The 17,163-nt window shown below is 39.7% G+C and overlaps 1 protein-coding gene and 1 long non-coding RNA gene across 7 annotated transcripts in view; one reads left to right on the top strand and one right to left on the bottom strand.

Annotated features, from left to right (window-relative positions):
* DSCAM (DS cell adhesion molecule) overlaps positions 1-17,163 on the top strand; it is a 443,286-nt gene that overhangs the window by 44,443 nt on the left and 381,680 nt on the right. The window contains exon 1 of one of the 6 annotated variants that reach the window (XM_068179590.1): positions 14,219-14,243. The exons of the other annotated variants lie outside the window; for them this stretch is intronic. Coding sequence (XP_068035691.1) covers positions 14,234-14,243 — 10 coding nt within the window. The 5' untranslated portion in view covers positions 14,219-14,233. Of the gene's footprint in view, positions 1-14,218; positions 14,244-17,163 lie in introns of those variants that run through there. 6 annotated transcript variants of the gene reach the window in all.
* Positions 12,895-15,698, bottom strand: LOC137468177 (uncharacterized). Its single transcript, XR_010995788.1, has 2 exons — positions 15,349-15,698; positions 12,895-14,472 (listed from the first exon to the last, which is right to left on the bottom strand). It is a non-coding gene; the product is annotated as an uncharacterized lncRNA (long non-coding RNA).

The raw sequence follows: 17,163 nt of genomic DNA, 5'->3' as shown, positions 1-17,163 counted from the left end.
TGGGACTAAAACATGCATTTGCAATTGTAATAAATACGGCGCTCTATAAAAAAATATTCTGTAAGCATGTGTTTTCTTTAATAATGAGGTCTACAGCAAACCAACTGAGATTAAGGGTCTTTCATATATTTATTTATCTTTTATTGTTCTTGTACTTGGCATGTTAATGAATCATCTCACCATTCTAATGAAAGTTATCACACATAAGGTTTCCACAAAGTCAGAATGTAGTTACTGAATCTGCTGTTTATTAACATTCTGGAATCCCCATAAGCTCTTATTTTTTGTCATGAGTGTTACCTGTGTTTTGCTAAATCCAAATTTAATCTACAAATAATACCAATACTATTGTATACTGTAAAACTGTACTTAGATATCAACCAAATAGAGATAATGTAGAGTGCTGTTCCTGCTTGCACAGGCCTCCCTGGGAAATCCGGGCTATTTTCTTTCTGATAATTTTTTAGTTACCTGCATGTAAGATCTGCTCTCCAAATTTAACATTTCAGATCGAAGCACATGACATCACCTGAGCATAGGCTCCTGGGAAATACAAAATGGGACTCACCACCCCCAAAGCACTTCTAGGACTCATCTGATATTGTGTGTATTTTTAAGAGGGAGAAACTAATTATGCTTTTAACAGTTAAAAGACTCAGCTTGGTGTAGTGCTTGTGATCTGTGTGGCATAATTGGATTTTCTCCCACCAGATCAATTGCATTTGTTTATTAGTGGGGGATATGCAATGAATAAGGATCCCAAGGAATATGGAAGAAAGAAGTTTTTTCCAGTCTTCTTAAGGAGAAGAAACTTAGAATTTAAGGCTATTTTAAATCCCCTATTTTGAACCTGTTATATCAGCTGAAGAACAAAAGAATCAGGTTTCTATATAATAGAATCACAGGATGGTTTGGGTTAGAAAGGACCTCAAAGCTCATCTCATTCCACCCCCCTGCCATGGCAGGGACACCTTCCACTGTCCCAGGCTGCTCCAAGCCCCAGTGTCCAACCTGGCCTTGGGCACTGCCAGGGATGCAGGGGCAGCCCCAGCTGCTCTGGGCACCCTGTGCCAGGGCCTGCCCACCCTCCCAGAGAAGAATTTCTTCCCAATATCCCATCTAAACATACTCTGAGTTTGAAGCCATTTCCTCTTGTCTTGTCCCTCCATCCCTTGTGAAAATTCCCTCCCCATCTTTTCCCTTGGCTCTGGGAACCCAGTGAGGTTCCCATGGCCCCGTTCTCAGCCTGCCCAGGCACATGCCCTGTGTCTGCACAGTGGCATCCATCTCACTGCTGGGGCACTGTTCTTTTAAATTATGTGAAAAACAGCTCTGATATTTGTGTGCACCTTGTTCAGGATGGGGAGGTGCTGTGCTGGTGATTGATGGACTAGAAAAAACCAAAAAATACCTTCTTGCTACTGTGGTTCTTCTGCAGACTGTTCCTTACAGTGGCCTTTTGTTTAATTCAAACACAGAACCACTTTATTTTCCCATTTTCAGGGCTGATATTCTGGGAGTCTAAAAAGAACGCCTAAGCTCATGAAACCTGATACAAAGGTCAATTTAAGCCCATCCTCCCCAACAAATCCTTGCTGTAATTGAATGTGCAGTACTTGAAGCTTACCCTGCTTGCTACTCTTTTTTCTTTTTTTTTTTTTTTTTTTTTTTTGTTGTCTTGATTAAACATGACAACAGATCAATGAGAGAGTTAAAACAGGCCATTAAAAATAGGCACGGGCTTAAGCCAAGTATTTGGTTTCACTATAGAATAATAAAACAACCCAGACTCTTTAAGTGTTTTTAATGGGACAAATCCAGATTTGAATTACATAGGGGATAGGATGGTTTGGTTGGATGGCATATTTTTGAAAATGATTTTATTTTAAAGCCAGAAACCTTAGAACAACTCAAGAGGGATTTTACCAATCAGCTCATTGCATTGTTTTTTTTTTTTTTTTTTTTTCCCAGTTCATGAATGGAAATGGCTCAAGTTGATCATAATCAATAAAGCCAGATACCTTTCTTTAAAATCTGAGTGAAGAAAGGAAGACATGGAAAGATGAAAAAACATTGCTGGATAAACCCCCACAATTTATCTGCTACTTCAAGTTCTGTATTAGGAAATCACACAGGCCCTAGGGATACCTTGGTATCAGTCTATGCCCTGAACTCAACTGGTGCTGCTGCACAATCTGATATTTCTAGAGATTACATAAGATCTTTTATTTGATTAGTGTGTCCTTTATGTCCTGTCCCCTTCACATCAACTTGTGGGTGAAATAACATTTGGAAGTCAGTATTTTTTTGTCACTGAGTACTCCTGGCCTTCTGTTTTATTTATTTTGTTCTTCTCATGTTACATTTTCAATGATGCATTGAAATATTAGTAAGGCCACATTTGGGACTTGATCCCCTGAGAAATGTTAGATATAGAAACACCTCTATCAAAAACCTGTGCAAGACAATGATGTTTGCAAGCCTGCTGTCCTGATGATGGACAGAACTGACTCCTGTAGTTATCCTTTGAACTGGTAATAAAATAAAAGCATTTACAAATACATGGGAAATTTAAAAGCAACTGGAATTTTTTCTCTCTTGCTTCTGCTCTCTCTCTCATGATTTGCTGCTTATCAGGATCATGGGAGCAAAGGAATCTTATTCCTCCTTCCTCTGCCTCCCCTTTACTCCTTTAGTCAGGTTTGTGTGTCACTGTCACATCTATTTGAGGTTACTTCTGTATCTTAGGTACAGATTTGTGTGTGTGATGGGGTAGCAGCCTCCAATCGTGGCTTTCCAGTCTTAATATTGATATTTAACACAGAAAGCAAGATTAAAAGGAAAAATATTAGGATTTTTGCCACACACAGCATGACCTCCTCACATCTCACATCCAGGCCACTGCAGTTGGCTTGGGTTCTGTGTTTGCAGCAGAATCACCTGCTAAAGGCTCAGGCAAAGGCTGATGTTTTGGTAACCATTTGGAACCAATACAGAGTTAAAAAAAAAAAAAAAAAAGAGGTAGTTATATATATGAGACACTTTAATTCCTGTTCATATTCCTATTCTAGCACAAATGTCATTAAATTGTAATAGTGATTACACATAATGACTACTTGATACTTTGATTTTGCTCAAAAGATCCCTTTTATCTCATCATTATTTACACTTTAAACTCTGCTTCAGAATCTACATGACTGTCAATTTGTATGATGCACATACTTAATTATCTCTGATTAGGAGCAGAAGTGTGTGTGTGGGAGAAACTATTTTGCCAAATACAGTGATTGTATTAAGCCTTAAATATTATGGTTTAATGTGACTGATGAATGAAAAAAGGTGTATTTTCAGCTTGGTAGAGCTGGCTCATGAAGATGAGAGGTGAAAGGTGGGTGCTGTGGTTTGGAGCCCCCAGGGAAGGTGATTTTGTCTTGGTCTAGCACAGGGGAATCAGCTGGAACATTCCAAGAGGTACCAGCAACACAGGAAATTAATATTAGAGAAACACTTGCTTGAAACAGATTGTTTCAAGAAAAGGTTGAATTTTAGGAACTCTCTGCTCAGCCTTTTCTTGTAGGATCCTTTATGATCTGCCCTGCCCCAAAAAAATGTGTTTAAAAAAATAATGTTGAGAAGAAGGATAAGACTTACAGGAGGAAAAGGAAATATTTAAAAGTAAGTTTGGATGTAATATAAAATGGATGGTTTCAAATTTAAAGATAGGGGGATTTGACAAATGTGGGGGTAACTGGCAAGAAATTCTCATGTAATTGGTGAGAATTTGTCTTCCAAGGGTGAAATCTTGAAGAAAAACTATGTTAAATCCTGCAGTCTTAGACAAAAAAGTGAAAGTGAAAGATAGAGAACCTAGAAAATTCCCAAATAACCTAAGTGTTTGAAAATTGGGCATTTGGGACAAAGCATCTCAATCCTTAAGGAACTGATGCTAGAAAATGAATTTAAAATAACTTTTTAAACTTCTGAAAATGCCAGACATCAGATGTGTTCTTGCTATTTTATTTTGGGTTCTTAATGTCACAGGTTTTTGTTGTCTTAAAGGACTAAGGTAGAGAATTATAAGTTATCAGGCCTTAAAGAACAAAGGTTTTTTAGAACACATAAATAAATGCAATGCACTGGGGAAAGAAATCTGACAGACTTGGAAAAGGAAAGTTGTGCTTGGCAAATTATTACAGATTTTTTTTCTTTGAGGGAATCGAAGCAAGGAGAGTGGAGTCAGTATAACTAGATCTTTAAAACAAGTTCATCAAAATGTCATATCAAGCAGTATGGAAGAAAGATGCCATGGGGTATGAGAGGTCCTCATGTAGATTAATGATAGGCTAGGAAAGAAATAGGAAACATATAATTGATTTTCCTGCTGGAGAAAAAACACTGTCAGTGATCTGTGCTGGTTCACGGGTTGGTGACATAAATGAACTGAGGAAGGTTATAAATATTAAAATCTTCTGATGGAACCCTATTCAAGAGACCCCAAAATGCACAGAAGTGGAGCTGCAAAGAGTTAGAAAGATCATGCAAAATTGAGGAATAAAATGGCAATTGGGGAAGAAAATGAGTGCAGAGCACTGCAAACAGCAAGGGTAATTCTCGTTATTTGTGTGATACTGGGCTTAAAATTAGCTGTCACTGCTAGGGAAGGATTGTGACAGACCTTCCCTAAACATCCTTTATCAGCCACTGCTGAAGCACAAGTGATGGGTACTTGGACATTTGGAATAACACCCTGTTCTACTGTTACACAAAAGAAAAGGAGATTTATTCTTTAAAAAAAGAAACTGAACACTGAATAATTATTTTTCCTTTCACTAAGATTTATGTTGAATGTTGTCATCCTTCTCCCAAAAGTGATAACAAAATAAACGAGTTTGTGCAGTTTCTCTTGAGGCTTGTTCTCTGTAAAGTGTTCCCAAGGAAAACTGGAAGGGAGCAGGTTTGTTTAGGCTGAACTGACACCAGTGTGGTCAGAAATACCTTCCTTGGCTGCAAGAAGGTGCAAGGACTTCATTTTCATTGCACTTCAGTGAAAAAGTGATAAGTTATTTCTTAAAAAACTGTTTAGCAAAACTATTTAGGAAAGGCCCAAGCTCAGGCTGTCACTGGCATTTAAGTATTCAATTAATTTCAAATAATGCTGGTTTTTGCTGTTGGTCTTTGAGGCTTGTGATTGCCTTGATGTGACACAGAAATCCTGATGGGGGGAGAAAATGGAAACCAGGATTTTCCAAGTCACAGCTCAGCCAATTGTGTGCTTATTTTTCAGGTAAACAAAGAGACCTTCAAGGCAAGTTAGTGTTGTATTTTGTCAAGAGTATATAATAAGTAAATCTGTGTTATATATTCATCCTTTACCATCTTCATAGTATTTTCATATTATTTCTATTCTTCAACTGATTAACATGCTAAACGTGCCATTTCCAAACTGAATGCTATATTGGGATCATTCAGAATGTTAAAACACTCTTGGATAACTTATTTTTACATTGGTAGTGCCTCCCCTCCATTTTAGATGTGATATTAATATTGAGTGATGTTGTTTTAATTTATAATTATAAAAATAATAAATTATAATTTTGAGATATATTTAATTTCTACTTAAAACTTTTCCTCCTCCAGCAAAACCCAAATTCCTGAGATCTTGTCTCCCACTGAGGAAAAGAAATTCCTCGTGGGCGGTGTCTATTTTATAATGCTATAAATATACTTTTTTCTTTGTATGTTATGCTGTATGAATTATACAGTAAGCCCAAGACAAAGAGAGTACCAGATTGCAGTTGTTAAGGCAGTGATCATTCCATAAGCTGTCTGTTTGGTTTTGTTAAGAAACAAAACTAAATCCTGAAGACTTGTTTTGCACCTACGCTTTTCTAAAATCCTCTTTTCCTTTCCCCTTCAAGTGCTAGGTAGAGTGAAAAATCTCGCTTTTTTGGTATTCTTTTCAATTAAGATTGCAGTAGCTTGTCATAGCTCTAGTCTTCTATAAAAATAGCCACGACTGCTAGGGCATTTTCTTTTCCTTAAATTTAGTGAGAAGTAAACAAAAATCAGTACATCATGGTGATCTTGAAAGCAGCTTAGGAAAAAATGTGAGCAGAAACCAAATTATAATACTGCTTTTCATCTTCATTGTAAAATGGAATCATGGAATGGTTTGGGTTGGGAGGGGACTAAAAGCTCATCCCATTCCACCACCTGCCATGGCAGGGACACCTCCCACTGTCCCAGGGTGCTCCAAGCCCCAGTGTCCAACCTGGCCTTGGGCACTGCCAGGGATGCAGGGGCAGCCCCAGCTGCTCTGGGCACCCTGTGCCAGGGCCTGCCCACCCTCCCAGAGAAGAATTTCTTCCCAGTATTTAACCTAACCCTGCCCTCTTTCAGCTAAAGGCTGTTTCCCCTTGTTCTGTCTCTGCATGTCCTTATATTCTATGTACACCTAAATTATATTGTAACGTTCTATTCTATCTTGTTTTGATGTCGTATGTGAGTTACTCTCTGCCTCTGTCAGTCCTGGGTTTATTTTCATGATTAATACAGCCAAATCACTTTCAGAGCCTATCAGCAATTTCATTATTAAAATAGCAACTCTATACAACTTCTGTTTGCTCTGCAGCAGTGAGACTGCTCAGATCTGTTAGTGCTGGATGTTTGTGCTGAACAGAAGCAATTGTTATGCGAGTTTGTGAGCTTCTCCTTCTTTTCCTTCCTCTCACCTTTTTTTTTTTTGGATGTTCATTGAGAGCCATCCCCTGAGCAAGACAGGCAGTTGTGCCCTCTTCACTCCTGGGCTGGTGCTGGGTTTGGAGCACGGGGAAGGGCTGCCCTTGTTCTGCTGCTGTGACTCAGCCCCAGCCAGCCCTGGCTGAAAGGACAGGCAAGCTGTCAGAAGGAATTCAGGCACACCCAGGGCTTGTCCCCACGGCTGCAAAAATCCAGCAGGGATTTTACTGCAGCAAAATGTTTGAGACGTGCTGTGTGTTCTGCAGAGGCTTGAGAACCCCGACCTGACAAGGAAATCCAAATGCCAGGTGGATCTGTAGTCCTGGAGGGATTTCTAATCCACAGAGCCATTTCTAGATCCCACGAGTCCTTTCCCTTCAGATTAATGTTCAGGGGTGTGTGTTTTCTCGCCTGTGACTCGGGAATTTCTTCCATTCCTGCATTTTCATGTACCCTGACCTCTTGCTCCTCTGCAGATTTGGAGAATAAAGACTTGTTCTTGCATAAATCACCTGCAGTTAACTTTGATATGAAGGAAGAAGAATCATGCTGGGGAAGTGGGGGACAGAAAACTTAACACTTCCAGAATGTAAATGCTCTTATACCCTGATATTATATGAAGTTTGATGCAAAAAATTCATCACACTAATATTCAATTTTGTCCTTGATGTGCTGGTGGTGATGGTGGTGAATTTGGACTGTTAAGACTACAGTCTCTGTTCAACATTTCCTAACTAGGAAATCCAGTAGAGTTCAGTGCTACTCATCTCTTTAGCAATTTCTGGAAGAACTCTGTTTTTCAGGAAGTGCTACAAAGGTTGCTCTGCTTATTATTCCCATGATGGGCAGGTTTTGCATTTTCCTTTAGCAGGGACTACAAAATGTGGTACCAAAATGGTGTCAGTGTTGGAAATACTGTGCCACCAAAGCTTTCACCTAATTCTCCTGTTGGAGTTTAGGATATCTTTCTTGCTACCCTGACTGTCTCGAGACCCTGGCAGGGGGCTCAGAGACTGTGGCACGAAATCAAAAACACCTGTGGCTTTGATTTTAGCATGTGGAAAAAACTGCCAACTTAGTATGAGGAATTACAAGCCACAAGGGTTTGAGTGGTGTGGTAGTTGAATTAGCACAGGGTGAAAAAGTAGAATTCTGGGGCTTTTTAGAATGGGGTTCAGGGTACAAGATGGAGGGATTTGGGTGTGTCCTGACCTTCTTCTCCTTCTTCTTGCCCTCCATGTCTTGCTGTGATGGTGACACTTTTCTGTTGGTTTAAGGTAGAAACACACTGTCCAACATAAATGACAGATATTGGCACGTGACTGTAAACACAGTACACGTAATTTTTGGTATAAAAGGTAAACACCGCCTCAGAGGACAGACAGAATGCCATGGCTGACTTGATAGACAGAGGTCAGCAGGTCAGAGAAAGAATGTTCTAGATAAGAGAAAATAAACAGCCTTGAGAAGCCGACCCTATGCATTCTGACTCCTTCTTTGGCTACACGGGCTGGGAGAACAAGGACTTTTACAATCTTGGGGTCATCCCGACACCCAGACCCCGAGATTCTCCCTGCATTTTCTTTCAACACCCACTGTATTTAGCAATGTTTGTGTGATTTCTTGCAGTAAAACCTCGTGTTTTGTATGCCAGTGGCTGCCAGCATGTTTCCTCCTGCTTGTCCTTGCTGGAGGAGCTCACTGATGGTGTCTGGGTAGAAGCTGTGCAGGCTCAGCCAAAGCCCAAACCTCCATTCTTACTTTTCCCTTGGGGAAATATAGTTTTCCCTCAATGCATCCAAGAAAAAATAAAGTTTTTTCCCCCAGAGTGGCTCAATGTGGGGAAGGAGTGGGACACAACCAGGCATCATCCAGATCTTCCCCTCTGCTTTCCTTTCCCCTTCTCTCCTCTCATAGTTTTGGAGCAGAGCTTTCTGCGGTATTATGTTCAGCCCTGTTTTGGATTTACAGAAACTTTTAAGGCAGTCAGTTTTCAGCTGTGACAACAACATTTGCATGCAGGTTGTAGATGCAGGAGCCTGTTGAACTGGCCATCATTACTAGTGAGAACTCCTGCAGGCTTCCTGAGGGCAAAAGTAGCATTATGGAATCATGGAGTGGTTTGGGTTGGAGGAGACCTTAAAGAACATCTCACCTTCCACTATCCCAGGCTGCTCCAAGCCCTGTCCAACCTGGCTTTGAACTCTCCAGGGATCCAGGGGCAGTCACAGCTTCTCTAGGTACCCTGTGTCAGGGCCTCAGCACCCTCACAGTAAAGAATTCCCTCCTAATATCTCATCTAAGTCTACTTTCTTTCAGTTTGAAGCCATTTAACTGATTTATCTTTTGTGGGCCACTTTTGTAGGCACTCAGGAATAGCAGTGGTGTGGAATAATGGAGCTGAGAGGTTGAGGTTTAAAAATCCCTTGACATTTTGGGGTTTTTCTCCTTCTTCAGTTTCCTAGCTGGGTGGTTGGCAGGATTGTCTGCTCTGCTGAGAGGCTCACTCTGGCAGCAGGGTTCACTCACTCACCACAAGCAGAGCTCACCCACATGAAAACCCAAAGGATAAGGTCCTGTCCCAGAAGGGTGTCCTGGCTGTTCCCTGCATCCAAATGAAAGACCTTTCAGGCTCTGGCTTGCATGAGAGCCAGAGTCTTCATCTGGGATGTGGGAAAGGTCACAGAGAAGTCATCAGACTCAAACTGTAGCTGACTGCTCTTCTCTAAAGCATACCCTCATGGAATTTTGTGAATCATCCTGACAACTATTTTCACTGAAAATTTTGATTTATTTTGCTTTCATTTTTGTGTGGAAGAGATGATCTTTTTGAATGTTTTCTCCTTCCTGGACAGGTCTAATAAAAAGTATGCTCAGCTTTACAGTTTATTTGTAAAACTCTGTTGTCCCATTAGGATGTGAAGTTGGTGGCCATCAGGACTCTCTCAGAGGCATTAGGTCAAATGCAGCACTTTGAAGATAAGCCCCAAATTGAAACCTGCTAAATCTCAGCCAAAAAAACATTGAAAATAATGGCTCTGCTTATGGAAAAGTGATAATTTTATAAACTAGTTAAAAGAAATCTATGCAAATATGGATTAATTTCATTTTTCAAAAACCTGAGACACATCTAATTATTTTTACTTCTCTTTCTCATAAAATATTTTTGAGAGAAAAATAAATCTGAGGCTCTTCTCTGATTTCTGTCGTATTGCTTTTGGTGTTCTTGCTGTATATTCCTTATGATAGGAATGAGTGGAATTGGGTTTTTGGGTTCAAGAAGCACAGATGCATATTTTTTGTCCATAGAGTAAGAGTTATCTAGGTCTTTTTGGTTTGGTTTTGGTTTTTTTGTGGTTTTTTTTTTTTTTTTTTGGTTGGTATTTTTTTTAACCACAGATTATTCCTGTTTAGCTGATTAAAAGCTCCCATCACTTGCATTTATTGCATTTGCCACTCTGCATTTGTGCACTCCAACAAAACCCAAACTTCTCTCCCTGCCTTGAGGGTTCTGCTTCTTTTTATGGTTTCACCTGAGAACCTTTTCTTTTAATTGTGGAAGCCTGCTTTGATTTAATGGAAGTTTCTGTCCTCTGAGAATGATAATGTAATGCTGAGTGCTTTTTTTTCCATAGTGATCATTATTTGTGGGCAAAACCAACTGCATACTTAATTATCCTCATTAGTGGTTCTGATTTTGAAACTGATTCAAAGGAGTAACCCTTTGGAATAAAAGGTTGAGCACTGGCACACTGAATCAGAGTAGCAATTTGAAAAAGCATAATTTTTTGTTGGGTTTTTTGATAGACACATAGCAAATTTATATTGTTGAATCCTACAATACTGGCTACCCTTACACAACACATCATGGGAAATAGTTCTGCATTTTGAGATTTTATATTGTGGGAAGAAATGTGCTCTCCTTTGTTGACTTGACTTAAACCTGTTGTGGGTGGTGGTGCTTAATTGGTGTTTTTGTAATTGTATTTAATATCTTCATCTCTTTGCTAATTATATTTTTATTATCAGATAATTTTGGGCAATTGATTTAATTTTTTTTCCACGTTAAAATATTTTGATTTCAGCATTATCTCATAATTCTTCTTTAGGGCTTTCACTCTTCTTCATTTTAATAATTCCTTTTTAATAAGGCTTTCTTTGGAGTCTGGTCAGAGCATCTTTATCCACTGCTGTTTTCCTGTTCTTGAAGTTACTTATTCTGCTTCCACCTGAAACTTATTCCTTGTGTGAGCTGTGTTTTACCCTTCTTCTCCTCAAACAATGAGGAATGTTCAGTCCCCATCAATTTAGAGGAGGGAAAGAAATCCCTGTCCAGAGCCAGAATCAAAGCCAAGTTGTAAAAGTACATTTGCTTTACCCTTGCTCTAATAAAATTTATAATATTTATCAACCTTGTGTGCTAGTCATTAGATAAAACCCCTAGAGGGAGACACGATCACAGATGGATTATTGTAATGCCTCATCACTCTGATCTTTCCACAATAGCTGCAGTAATTTCTCTAGGTCACTTTGCATAGCCTGTTACTGGATAATTGAGTAGTGATAATAACATTCTTGTTTGTAAGTGTCTAATCAGGTTTTGATTCTTTTCAAATAAGGGCTTTTTTTTTCAGTTCATCAAAGGGAGATGTATTGGAGGAAAAAAGGCCAATTTAGCCTCCTTTTTTTTTTTAATCTCTCCTTTTTAAATCTCATTCATGGTGATCCAGTATAGAATCTTGAAAAAAAAATTAAAAATCATCCTAAATAGTGACACAGCTCATCAATATTACACCCTCCCACCCACCCAGGCTCTCTCTCCTCCCTGAGTTCTGCATTGAGTAATCAGCATATTTGTGATTGCATTTGCAATGTTTCTACTGGCTTGAAAGGCACAGCAGTGCATTCAGAAATGTTTCATTTATCAGTTCTGTGTGTGTGTTTATGCAAAAAAGATTATCTTAGTATACTGTATTGTTTGGATGTCAACAGGGTAATTAACCTGCAGTGTGATCCTGGTAATTCAGTTTCCTTAAATATAATTTGTTTTTTAGATGGCTTCAGCCATTTTCCTACAAAAGTTGGTGTGGATTTTTTTTTACTGCTTTTTAGATTAATTCCATTAAATTGTCTTATAAGATATTTGTATTTACAGTGAAAAATCAATATTTTATTTTCCTCTGTTAGGGAGGACTTCAATATTTTTCACTGACCATATGAAAAATGAGATTTAAATTCTCACTTTAAAAAATATTTCAATTGTTTTGCTATAATTGCGTCTTTTGTTCTCTCTAGGTCTCTACCTCACAGCCATATGTTTTTAATTAATGTGGTCACAATGATGTTGTCTTGACTGCTTTTACTGTGATTTCAGGCCAGTGAAAAAGGAGCTGTCTGGCTGATAGCAGATCTTTCAAGAGATATGAGATCCTGTGGAGTTCTTGAGTCTTAACATCCTTCTGACTCCCACCTGTCTTGTCATCTTTTTCTTCCATTTTGCCAAATATTCTCTTATTTAATCTCTTCCCTGTCCTCTTTTGGGGATGAAAGGGAACATCTGGTGTGGCTCTTGGGGATGATCCTGTGCAGGGCCAGGAGTTGGACTTGATGATCCTTGTGGGTCCCTTCCAACTCAGGATATTCTGTGATCTTTGTCTTTTCTTGCTCTGATTCTACTTAATGTTTTTATGCACCACCACCCACACCAAAACAGAAGTAAATCAACAAAAAAAACCCACCCTAGTTTTGAATTTTCTGTAGCCTGGAGATGCATTTAGGAATTGCTGGTGTAAGGACAGGCAAAGGCTGTGGTGCTTTTAGGCTCATGCATGAGCCAGACAGGCTGAACTCACAGCACAAGTGTCCAAAAATGTAGACAGCAAACATCCACCCAGGAGCTAAAAATGTTGGGGCACCCAGTGTTGAACTTCTCCAGTTAACTGAGATGTGCAAGAAGGTTGGGAAGTTGTCCTAATCCCTGTCTGCTGGAGATGGTGGACCAAGGGAAGTGAATGATTTGCCCCATCAAGGCAGGGTCTCAGCTGAGCCCAGGCTGTGTTTTTCCTACTTTACCTGTGGAGAAGGCTCAAAAAACTTTTCTCCTACCCAAGGCATGATGCCTGAGGTCTTTTAGAAAAAGGCTTCTTCCAGAAGGCATGCAGGATATTGATATTTTATTGGTTTTCTTAAACTTTGATTAGAGCTTGATGAGCTGATAAGAATTCACAGGTTCTTAGTCCTTAAAGCTCTTAAGGGAATGTGTCTCATCCTGCTTGGCATCTGTTTGCAAAAATTTTTCCAAATGTCAGCATCTTCTGGAATGTGTTGTCCCATCATGGTAAAAAGCAATCCCAGGTGTCTGCCATTCCAATTCAGCACTAGGAGCTTAGACTTTATTAAGTACTGACCTTTCTTTCCTTTATTTTTCTTGTTCTGTTTTTATTATACTCCTTGGGTTTGCTTCTATGTTTCTTGTGTTTAGGCAGCTGTATTTAAAAGTGACAAATTATTACTATTGAGGGTGGCACCTTATACAGTCCAATAAATCTGAAGGAAAACTGGATTGCTGCTCAGTTCCTCAATCACAACCTCATTGAAGGGAAAAAGAGAGGGAGCATTGATGTCCAAAGCTGTGGCAAACCTGAAGTTCCACTGTTACACAGTTCAGGCTGCTTCTACAAACCTGCTGTGATGCAGGGGTGCAGTCAACTGCTTAATGACATAATTTATCTTTTCTGTTTTGATTTTTACTTTATCTAAATAATCTCAGTGGTCTCTTGGCTCCAGACTTTCACTTTGATTCATATCTTTTAATTTATCTATATAAATATTTCATGCTGGATTTGATTAATCAAATGGATGAGAAATAATTTTTCCATTAGTTTGAAATTGTTATTCATTTAAGACCAAACTTTCCGCTTGCAAAGACATTACAGGAACAGCATTTAGTCCTTGAAAAGGGTACGGAAGGTGAATTAAATGTAAGTATCAATTAATTGTTCAGAGACATTTTATTCATATTTTTGAGTGTGCTGAATGGTCTCTCAACCAAAAGTATTTCAGTTCTTTCAAGAGCTGAAGAGAAAACTGGGGCTTCAGATGGCCAATTGCAGAATAGGGGAAGAGGGCTTTGGAAGAACATGAGGCCCAAAAAGACAACTTCAAAATCACAGAACTGTTGTTTAAACTTACTAAAAGATGAAAGAGCACATGATGAAAAGGAATTATGTACAACACTGAGGCTCAGCATTGCATTCTGGCACTGAGTTGAGCAGATACAAAATTTTCTTTTGTTCCATGCAAGCTCCAGGAAAATTTTCACTTCTGGCATCTTTAGGGTAAAGATTCTTGAAGCTGAAGCAACCTGAAGGGGAGACATTGTGGAGGAAGGGAAGAGAACAGATGGTTTAATGGCTTTTGTATTTCTTCTCTCATTTCTTTGTTAGTGCTGATCCCTCCTTGTCACCAGATCCCACATGGGGCAAGCCCAAGCTAGATGCAGTGCTGTCATTTAAATGTAGGATCTTCTCTCTCACCCCTTAGTGACACCCCCTTCTGCCCAGGAAACAGGAGAATTGAGAAACAGCAGTTTCAGCCTGGTGTGCTTTGTGAAGCCTTGACAAATCCCTCAGAGGCAGGAATATCACAGGAGGTATTGGCTAGGTCCTTGTAGAATTCCTTCAAGTGCTCAGCATGCACACATGTAGGAGCTGGAGACCTGGAGGAGTGACCTGCCTGAGGAGAGAAAAGGCCACCTCTTTAAAAACAAACACTCCATTCTCAACTGTGCCAATAGCTACAGGAGTTGGAAATGCCAAACCCAGGCTAAATGTTCATTGTGTGTCCATCCTGGTTCCACCTGCCCAGCCTGGCTCGCAGTGCTGTCTCCCTGGCTGGGGGAGATCAGCTCACAGCCCCACTGAGCAGATTGTAAAGAATCAGCTTAGTTGAAAAGAGAGCTCTCAAATGCCAACAGGAATTTTGCATCTGGCTGATGTATTCAGCGCTTTGCTAAGCACAGCAGCATTGTGTCTCCTGAAAATCAGGATAAATTTCCTTGGCTATAATGCTTTTTCAGTTCCCCTTCTCGCTTCATATAGTAAAAATGCGGCAGACCCCGACTCAGGGAAGAAATGATGATGTCTGCTCCAGATCAGAAGGCTGAAGGATAGCTTTATTAAAACTCCACTATATTACATTAATATACTATTTAAAGAGAGACTATCCTGTTCTACATACTTACTTCTTCCTTACCTAACTAACTCAAACTCGTAACTCTGCTGAGAGCCCGAGCCACAGCTGGATCCATTGGTCACTGACCCCAAACAACCTTCACCAGAATCCAACCCAGCAATCACTGCAGGTAAACAATCTCCACACCACATTCCACATGGGGAAAACAAAGGAGCAGAGAGAAAGATTGTTTTCTCTTCTTCTCTCTGTGCTTCTCCTGAGGGACAGAATTATGTCTTTCTGTCCAGAGAATGTGTATGCCACAGCTTCAACCACTTGAGCTTCAACTATTCAATCAGGAATACTGACTGAATTTGCAAAAAAAGATCTACCTCCCATCTCCCTCCCTCTCTCCCCTCTATTTTTCCCTCGCCATACCCCTCTCCCCATTTTTGTTGGAGTGAGGTCCTGGCATCTATTGAGCCTTAGACTCCAGAAGTCTTTCTTGTCCTTTGATCTGATAAACTGTTGATGTTCTCCTTTAACCACTCAGTCACGGACACAAATCTCTGCCTTCCTGTCCCAAAGTGCTTGCAGGTGCAGATTGTTTGTCAACTTTTCATTCCAGCTGGGGCACCTGAGCACTGCTGAGGTGCGGCCTTCCTCTTGTTTCCCTCAAGAATTATTGGTTTAGTAATAAATAACCCTCATTCAGGAAGAATATTTTCTTCCTTTTCTTCCCTTATACTGTGAAATGATGTGATCTCTGCCCAGGCCAAGTGCAGTCACTCAGCTGCAAGAGTTTTCAGTTCTGGTTCTGCCTTAGATATTATTTTCTTTTCTATTATTGCCTTTTTTTTTCTTTATTCTTCAGGTATTTCTCTTTGCTATTTTAGTTCCATAACTTTCATCAGTTTCCCTGACCATTCTCCCTTAGTCTGAGTTGCTTCTGCTTTCTGGAAAATTCAGTGTTTAGTTGGCTCATATTCTATCATTAAGTAACATTTAATTAATTACACATCATCTTCGACTTGTCTCAGTTTCAATTAGGTTTCAATAAATCACTTGTTCTGTCATTCAGCTACTCCCTTTCTTCCTATGGAATGCTGAGGAGAAATATCTTTTTAATAAAAGCTTCTGAAACCCCATTTTTGTCACTGGATGTCTCCAACGTGGCTTACACAGTGCATTCCTCCACAAAAAGCATCTGGGCTGTCAGCATTGTGTATAAGTGTGTGTATTACAGCACTGTGATTATTTTCCAGGGACATTGGTGTGTTTGTGGCTGCCATTAGGATGAATGTGTAGCAGATGCTGGTTTAAAATGAAGCACTATTGTACTGGCTGATGGATGCAAAGTTTGTCAAAAGTAGTGAAAGCTTCTACAGGGGATACAAAGCAGCTGGAAAAATTCATTGTTATGTGCTGCTAGTATGAGTCTCTAGTTCAGCTGTGCTGCGTTTGATTGGGAAGTTAGATTCTATGGAACTGTCAAACAGAGTTCCTGATATTCTCTATTTTTATGGCATTCATAATTCGGTATCTACCTCTGTTCTTGGCCAGGAAATCTACTGGATTTGCTTGAATATCTGCTAAGAAGCAGCACAGCATAATAAAAGCTGGCAAATATGAACTGTGTTTATTACTTCTATGTGAATGTCTTGTTGGCCAATGGAAATTTAAATGCCCTGTTGATTGTTTCATTTGTATTTGTAGAGAAAAGCTTGTACAGCAGATGAACAATGCTAAATTGTTTTTTTTTTTCCAGTTCTCTATTATGTTACCAACAATACTGTTCTCTGCTTCAAAGTACAACTATAATTAGAAATGTGATTATGTAAAAGTGGCACCATCTTATTCAATCCTTTTGAATGAGGATTCAGCTTCTTCCTGTGTTTAGTCCTATTGTGCCCATTTTTGCTTTCCAGATGCCTGAGTTCCCCTCGGGATTGCACCCACTAGGTGGAACTTTTCTTGCAGGGGACTATATTCTGTGCTGGCACCTGCCTCATCTAAATGCAGGAGCTCAGCTCCAGAGTTGAAATTTCTCCTTTCTGAAGCTCCAAGTGCCTTTCAACCTTCTCTGTGTCACTCGTTTATCCGTCTCCTGCATGACAGGCATCTTTCCCTATTGGAGAGGGTGTCTCTCTTTTTTTTAATTTCCAGGGATTCCCAGAGCCAATTTTGCTCTCTTTTGAGTCTCTCCTGATTGATATTTAAAATAAACACCTTCCCACCTTGCATCTTTGCAAA

This window comes from Anomalospiza imberbis, chromosome 2 (genome assembly GCF_031753505.1).
Source record: "Anomalospiza imberbis isolate Cuckoo-Finch-1a 21T00152 chromosome 2, ASM3175350v1, whole genome shotgun sequence".
NCBI lineage: Eukaryota > Metazoa > Chordata > Aves > Passeriformes > Viduidae > Anomalospiza > Anomalospiza imberbis.
Note: the sequence above shows the minus strand (reverse complement) of the source record. Positions and strands in the feature narration are given on the sequence as shown.